The 8718-nt window shown below is 37.5% G+C and overlaps 1 protein-coding gene across 1 annotated transcript; it reads left to right on the top strand.

The window, feature by feature from the left end:
• The first annotated feature begins 5174 nt into the window (after positions 1-5174).
• Positions 5175-6923, top strand: LOC143547792 (putative pectinesterase 8). Its single transcript, XM_077039123.1, has 5 exons — positions 5175-5545; positions 5685-5856; positions 5946-6152; positions 6224-6483; positions 6548-6923. Exons 1-5 carry the CDS (start codon positions 5175-5177, stop codon positions 6702-6704), a joined length of 1167 nt encoding a protein of 388 aa, XP_076895238.1. The 3' UTR covers positions 6705-6923.
• The last annotated feature ends 1795 nt before the right edge of the window (positions 6924-8718 follow it).

Here is an 8718-nt window from a genome sequence, read left to right as displayed (position 1 = left end):
GAGACACAATCCCTAGAAAAGGGGAAAAAGATCTCAAGACAAACAGAACAAGACAAATCAAAAGATAACGAAAGATATCCAAAAGCAAGTAAAAGATATCAAAAGATATGGCAGCAGGGAAAAAGAGAAAAAGCTGACAGGGAACAGTAAAAAGGCATGGGCAGTTCAGAAAAAGGTACTGGTCAAGCATGGCAAAAGCAGATCTCCAAAGATAATGTCAGTCACTTTTTCTGCCAACCAATGGGGTTGGTGCGCATGCTACGCCGAAAGTAACTTTTCAGACATAAAGCAGATTAGGTCAACAGCACAAAAGATAAGACAACACAAAAGTAAACGGCTAGATTAAACAGAAGAAAACTCAAAGGGTTTAGCGCGAGGAGGCTCGAGCGCGAAGGCAGACACAGAAGGTCAAGAGAGCGCGAGCGCGAAGGCAGACGGAAACCAACCTTAACGCGTCGCGGAAAGAAATACATTTCTAAGCGCGCCGCGGGAAGAATCACATTTCTTAGCGCGCCGCGGGAGGAACTAAAATTTCCTAGCGCGCCGCGGGAAGAACTATAATTCTTCGCGCGTCGAGGGATGAACTACGATTCTTAGCGCGCTGCGAGAAGAACTACAAATCCTTAGCGCGTCGCGGGAAGAACTACCGTTCTTAGCGCGCTGCGAGAAGAATTACAATTCTTAGCGCGCTGCGAGAAGAGTTCGTCTCGCGTATCGCTGAAACAGGTGGTCTTCACGCAGGATTCCTTGTAAGGGGTCTGGCGCGTGGAGCTGCGCAGACAACCTTAGGCGGGAAGAACCAAAGGACAAGCAAAGAGTTAGAAGAAAAAGAGGGAAACAAGGCGTAAGGGTGGGACGGCGACAAGAGGGAAAAGAAGGCGGAAAGAGAGAAGGAGAGGGACGGGACGGCGGAAGGAAAAAGAGAGAAAGAGGCGGGAAGGAAAATATATATATTATTATTAAAAGTAAAATATAAGTATAAATATTAAATCATAAAAGAAAGAGATCGGATAAGGGAAACGGGTACCTGGGTCGGGTCGGATCGGGGCAGATGTCACATCTGCGCAGTTGAACACGCAAGACTCCTTAAACGGACGTCTGCGCAGTTGAACCCGCAGACTTCACCATAGGGACGTCTGCGCCGCGACCTACCAAACCCGCATGACCCATCACGCTCAGAGTTGTGACGACCTCACATGCGGTACGCAAGCTGGTCCCGCAGGAAATGCCTCCATATGGTTTCCAAGTATCCGCCTGTTCCCGCAGGTGCGGATACCCGCCATTAGGGACTGGCCACCCGCGCAGCATGGCTACACGCATAAGGCTCAAACTCAGTAATAATTCAGTAGTCACCTGAAGAAGGAATGAGTAAAGCCGGGAACATTCCCGCATAAAGGCGGGAGGGGGAAAACTCCCGCCTAAATGAGCCAGTCCGTATAATAATGGAGGATCTTTTGTGTGATACCTGACGAGGTATGGACAAAAGATCTGACCAACGATACGACAGCTCACTGACAGCAGCATGGCAGACAACACGCCACAGCACTGTGACCAATAGCCGCCGCCTGCTCACCAACTCCTGTCATACCACGTGCCTAGCCTGTAGTTGGTGGAAAAGGAAAAGTGAACAGCACGCCTGGTCACTGACAGCCGCTGCCTATCCACCAATTACCAGCAGAGCACGTGCGTAGGCCACAGTTGGCAGAGTAGTAGGCCGGCTAAACCTCCTTGGAAACCCACCTTCGGCTATAAAAGACATCAAATGGTATTATCATTTCATCATCTAATATCTTGTATAATTTACCTGATAACTGCTCTAGTATTAATAATATACTTTTATATCCAAAGAGTAATATAGACTGATTCTCACGCCGGAGGGTGGTCACAAGGAGGAACCCCCCCCCCCCCTCTCTTAGTGACGAGCTCACGGTGTCTGTTTTGCAGGTTATTGGAAGAACCATCTTGCCGGAATTAACCCCTCGTGGGAAACGTCTATCTAACCCTCAGGTTACTCGTAATCTGTCGGGGTTCGACTGGTGTTTCTTCAGTAATTCATCTCTCATTCTGAAGTAAAGGGTAAGAAATTGCATAGTTTATTGCATGATAAGTGACATTTATTTAATTTATTAAATATGAGGAAAACCAGTGAGAATTTATGTAGAATATTATTGACGATCAAGAATACACATTATCAATAATGTGTGTGTAACAGAAAAGTAATCGTCAAATACAGTTACATGGGTTATTGTATGTTTGGTTTATAACATAGTTAAGATAAAGTCTTTTGATAATACTGAAAGATATATGGATATTTTTATTTAGGTTCTTGACAAAATGTAAATGTTATTATTTTTGTATAAATAACTTAAGGAACATGTATAACGCAATAAGCAATAATGCAACTCTTTTAACTTCAATGAAACATAATAAATAATTAGTGGTTGACCCGGCGCGTTGCGCCGGGCTTGGTAGTCCATGATCTATAGCTGTATAAGAACACATGCTTTAGGATGAGCTGATACAAGAATGTGAACTGTGAAAGTTTTAATGAGGCAAGCTCGTTGCGTATTGGCTTACTCGAGCTTGAAGTTGGTTTGATTCATATTGTCTTGTAAATTTCAAACTCGGTTTAATTCGTGCCCTATAACCTCAGGTTCTCTTTTATGGTTTAAAAGACTATTCTTTGTTAATAATTTATGAACTGCAAATCGAGAAGCGGAACGTTTTTATTTAGGATGGTCAAACATACCACTTCCTCAGTAAAAATCATTCATGACCCGGGGTGAGGTGTTCTATTGTCTTAAATGTAATTCATAAACCATCATGAAAACTACATTTACTTGATGCCCCGCCCAAGAGAAGCAAATTGAACAGAAAAGCAGGCCTAATATGACCCATGACACAAAAAAACCATTAAACGGGTCAAAATCGATCTATACTTTATCGTCGCTTTTTATTCCCTACATCTCATGCGCACATATAAATTCTTTTGAAACATAACATACCAAATAAAAGTAAAAGATTATATATCCATCCGCTTGACCCGTTATCATTTGGCTAGTCATGTATTTATTTTGACCGGTTATGACAATAACACACTTTGCTGAAAATCACAGTTTTATTAACGGAACATGCATAAAATCATATTAAACCATTTCAAAAAATTCTACAAAAATTCCATAAAATAACTTATGATGTTAAATAACTTCCAACTAAAAATTGTGTCGAAATAAATTTATTAACATCCCGAAATGGCACTCGCAAGTGGGCTGACCTGGGTGCTGAAAATCCTTATTTTTCTAATAAACAAATCACAAAACGACCACAAACGATATCAGAAAAACCTACAAAAATTACATAAACTCATTTATGATATTAAGTAGCATCTGACCAAAAGTCATATGAAAATAAAATGATTAAGGCCCCAAAACGACACCTGCGAGTAGGCTGATCTGGGTGAGGACAGCAAGCATAAATCAGTTTTACAAACTTATCTGGCCATCTTAAGTGAACTCATTTGACTTGAAACCTTTTATAGGGCGTAGACAAATGTTTGAAGAATGTCGAATTCAAATTTCATATAAAACCGACACTGTTTAGTACCCGAAATGACCCTCGACCTGTAACAGTAACTGACACTCGAACCCAAGCACAAATCGGCTTATCATACTTAAGAAAGAGCTCCCACAGTAACCATCCTGATAAAAAGGAAAGTTTCTAATTTAGCTGGAAAGCATCTAATATAATGGCATAAATGTCCCAAAGAAAATCTTGCGGTGCCAATTGCGTCGGGACAGTTAGGTTGCCTTTATGATGGTTGCCGCAAATGCCAATGAAAACAGGTTTTTTTAGAATGACTAACGTATCACCTGCGATATGCATTTTGGCCATCATCTGTTGCAACTTGCAGTTTAACTAATGTCGTTTAAAACATTACTTCAGTTAGCTGCCTCACTAACAAAACTTGACAAATCAGATAAAATGAGAAAAAAAACATTCAAAACATGTTTCGAACTCTCGCAGATGAAACCATACATACTTATGCGGAACACCACATACAACGTGAACACCAACACATTTTGTTTCTAAACCCAACAAACAAATTTTATATAAAGAACAACAAACCGCCACGTTGCGTCGACGAATTGACGAGAATTTGGTCGTTATCGACTAAACTCATTACGTACCCGACACTAAGATCAAAAAAGAAATCAGAAAAAATCCAAAATAGTATCGCCACACGTACAAATCATGATCAGCCCGACACAAATTAAGTCGATATTGGTTCGGTTTGATTCGTTACGACATCGACTTTAATGTCAAAAAAAATTAAAACAAAAGGATAACAAACTTAAAAGCATTTATGGATGAAATTTTGACGTTTTACATTTTGTTATTACATATTGTGATCTGTAAATTACCGAAAAGTGTCCAGGAGCAGAGAGCTCTAGTTTAAGAAACAGGGAAAAAAATGGATAAAAAAACATGCAAGAAGCAGGGATCGAACCCTGGTCAGTGAGGAAAGAAGTGGAAAGTGGACTAAAAGGAAATGCTATGACCAACTACCAAGGAGCAATACATATTAAATACATTGACATAAAAGGTTACTAAAATTGTTGTGGCACCGACTTCTCAATATTTCTCTTATGTTTCAATTATAAATATATAAATATAGTAACAGACTGTTAGTTTAAAACATGTCAACGTCACCAATTTTCAAATTTTGGATTCAATTAAAATGAATCGAATAAGCTTTTAAATTGTTGTTAATTATTTATATTAATATGCATTTTATAGAAAATATATAAGTTCTAATTAAATTGTAAAAGAACAATAATTACTAGTGTAAAGGACAGATTTAACCATTTTATATATAAACTAATTTCTTGATAATAATTGAACTTTTTAAGTGTTGTTGTTATTATTATTATTATATTGAAAAAGACATTGATCTATTTCTTGTGGACTTTGTGTGTAAGTCAATTATAACTCCCAAATCCTTTCTGTAAGTCTTTTGATAATGGAAAGTGTTGGTAGTTGAAATGTGCATTGGGACAGGGTAGTTTGCAAGGCATGCCATCAAACCCTTGTACTTCAACAACTTGTATAAAAGCCCTTCTTCCTTTTCTTCATTTTCATCCAAACTTGTTGATCGAAGAAAAGCCGAACAAAACATGACTTTTCGATACACAAATGTGCTATCCCTTCTCGTTGCGGTTCTAGCGAGCACACATGTTCTATTATCAAACATAGAATATGTCAAACATTTTCTCGGGGAGTTTAAGGTTATCTCTTTATCACGAGAACCGATCGTTACAAAGTTGGATGGTCACCACCACCACCATCATCATAAAGAGGCTACTAAAGTTGACATATGTGATGCCTTCCCGCGTGATTCTCTACCTCCCGATACAAACACCACGACGACGCTTTGTGTTGATCGTAATGGATGTTGTAATTTTACAACTATTCAGTCAGCAATCGATGCAGTGGTTCCACTCAACGCTAAGAGAAGTCTAATATGGATCAACAATGGCGTTTACTTGTAAGTCTTGCCTTTTATAGCCCATATGTTTTGTAACCATATGTTTTTTCTACTTCAACATAATGATAACAATAACATTTTTACATACACTATTGGACCCAAAATAGAATACGAGCTTACTCATTGTGTCAAACTTAAGTGAAAAGGTAAGAATCCCGAAGACAAAACCAAATATAACGTTTCAAGGGCAAGGGTATACATCAACTGCGATAGTATGGAACGACACGGCTAACTCCTCACATGGCACATTCTATTGTGCGTCCATGCAAGTGTTTTCTACGAATTTTGTAGCTAAGAACATTAGCTTCATGGTATGCATGACTGTATACATATAACACACTTCCATATCGGTAAACATATTAAAGTTAGATCGATTTAACTGAATTTTTTTCGATGCTAGAATGTGGCTCCGATACCTAAGCCAGGAGACGTTGGAGCGCAAGCGGTAGCTATTAGAGTAGGAGGAGATCAAGCTTCATTTTGGGGCTGTGGATTTTTTGGAGCTCAGGATACACTTCATGATGATAGAGGTCGACATTATTTCAAGGAATGTTATATTCAAGGTTCAATTGACTTCATTTTTGGCAATGCCAAATCACTATACGAGGTACCGTATAAATACATATGATGGCAAAATATTTGTATCATGATGGCATATAAAATTGTGCACACGTGTAGGATTGTCAACTGGTCTCGATGGCACCACCGTTGCTGGTGGGGCAGAAGAGCATAAACGGAGTAGTTACCGCACAGGGAAGAGCATCCGCTGATGAAGATAGCGGTTTTGCATTCGTGAGGTGCACCATTGGCGGTACAGGAAGTATATGGTTAGGTAGAGCATGGAGGCCTTTCTCTAAGGTTGTCTTCGCATACACATTTATATCCGACATTGTCGCCCCTGAAGGCTGGAATGACTTCAATGACCCCTCTAGAGACCAGTAAGCATTTTTTTCTTTCAATTGCATGTTAAAAGTTACCCGAATGTAAATTGATGGTGTGCAGGAGTATATTCTATGGTGAGTATATGTGCACTGGTGGAGGAGCTAATACATCTACAAGAGTTCCATATGCTCAAAAGCTCAATGACACTCAAGCATCTCTCTTTCTGAATGCTTCTTTTATAAATGCTGACCAATGGCTGCAATCACAACTCTTATAAACAAATGTAAAATATGTTATAAGGATTATTATTTAGCTAAAATTATACCTTAACATTCAAAAATAATTGCAACAGTTACTATTTAAAAGACACATTAATGCTTACAAGATGCATGTACTATGTAAATGGTATCATTTAATTTAAATGATTAAATTACAAATGTCTAACACTACAGATGTTTTTTTTAGGATTTAACCTTTTGAATATACTTATGTATTTTGAAATATGTTCGGTTCGGTTATTAGCATTAACCCAACCTAGCCTATCGGTTATCGGTTCGGTTCGGTTAATTTTGGTTAATAACCAGTATCAAACTTGGGTTAAAATTTTGCTTAAAAATACATGAAATGAATGTTTAAATACATAAAATGAATGCATAACTACATGAAATGAATATATAAATATATGAAATTGAGATATTAATACATGTAGTGGAGATATAAATACATGAAAATGAGAGTATTAAACTATTAATACATATAATACATGAACTAGAGGGAAAAAGGCTTGAAAATATTAAAAAATGAAGAGTTCGGTTCGGTTCGGTTAATTTCGGGTAATTCGGTTATCGGTTATATCGGTTCGGTTTCGTCGGTTTTCAGTTCGGTTTCGGTTAACGATTCGGCTATTGCTCACCCCTATTTTAAATTACAATTAACATTACAAGTCTTTTATGTATCCAATATGTATGCTCCTACATACATGTATTTATATGTTTATATGATGCATTCTATAATCTTAAACAAGAATGTCCAAAAGATAAATCAATTGAAGCAAACCGGCCAATTTATATAAATATTGGACGGGAGCACTAACATCCATACCATGATCGAGCCATCTATCAACCGTCCAAAATGGACATTAAAATCTTTTTAAGAGTTAGACGAATGTTAAAATTAGTTAAGAAGCAGAAGTGTCATAATTGATGGAACGGTTCAAGCATGAACGTCTGACTAAAAGTTTCAAGTCACACTTCAATCTCCTAAGTTAACAAAGAGCCTATGCATCCTTGACTAATTAATACTTCATGCATTTGAGGGTTATCTTCTTATAAAGTGTGAAAAATATATGATTCTCTCAATTTAATATCAAATTCTTATATAATGATATGGAATATTTTTTTTTAACATTGTTTCATGTTTTTATTTTTTGTGGGCTTCTCTCCTTGTTCATGGGCTACTCAAGTTAAACACCTCAAGTTTGTCCAGCCCACTTTCAGTTCCAAACTCAAGCCCATTTGCTGCATATTATTTGCTTCCTCTCAACGTTAACTAGAAGCCACTCCTGTTAGCTGTCATCGTAAAATTGATTGAAGATCCCTTGATTATTGGAATTTATTTGTGGAGATTGATTGCTTTCTCATTCCATGCTACCTTCACTCAGTTATAGTAGGCCAGAGTTTTGTTGCAAGACACAAGAGAGAATCACAAATCTCATTCTTCTATTTTCTTGTTATCATTGGATTAGAAATTATCCAAGGATTTTATCACCCGACTAAGTCAGTCAGTTTTCCTTGTTCTCTGTTTCTTGAACCATTGAATCAATAAAATTATCTTATTGTTTTTGACATAAAGTTATAGGGTTAAGTGTGTAAGTAATGGAACTTGAGAGTTATAATATTCAAAAGTTGTGAGTTTAGTTATCACCAAATAAAAATCATGGGAATACGTGTATGAAGTCCTTTAATATTTTTTTTCGAACGACCAACAAAGATATGCATATTATATATAAAGTGTCACACCCCCCATCTTAGGCCTAGAAGTATGATCAATAGTTGGTACCACCGGTGTAAATAAATCAGAGTTGCATTCAATTAGCGGAAGACTTGTAAAACTTGTGGATTTAAGTTGTAAATATTTACATAATCAAAAGTTGGGATTTTAAAAGATTCCCAAACTTAAGTACAAAAGATTTCTTGTTTTTACATTACAAAACCACCACCATTTAAAGTTAACACAAAATAAATCCGAGCCATCGGATATAAGTAGCACTTCGATACTCCAAGTGCTAATCT

The sequence above is a fragment of the Bidens hawaiensis genome, unplaced genomic scaffold (genome assembly GCF_021521415.1).
Source record: "Bidens hawaiensis isolate Kalapana, Puna unplaced genomic scaffold, B.hawaiensis_p1.1 tig00014831_1, whole genome shotgun sequence".
Classification (NCBI taxonomy): Eukaryota; Viridiplantae; Streptophyta; class Magnoliopsida; order Asterales; family Asteraceae; genus Bidens; species Bidens hawaiensis.
This window is presented reverse-complemented; position numbering and strand designations above follow the sequence as displayed.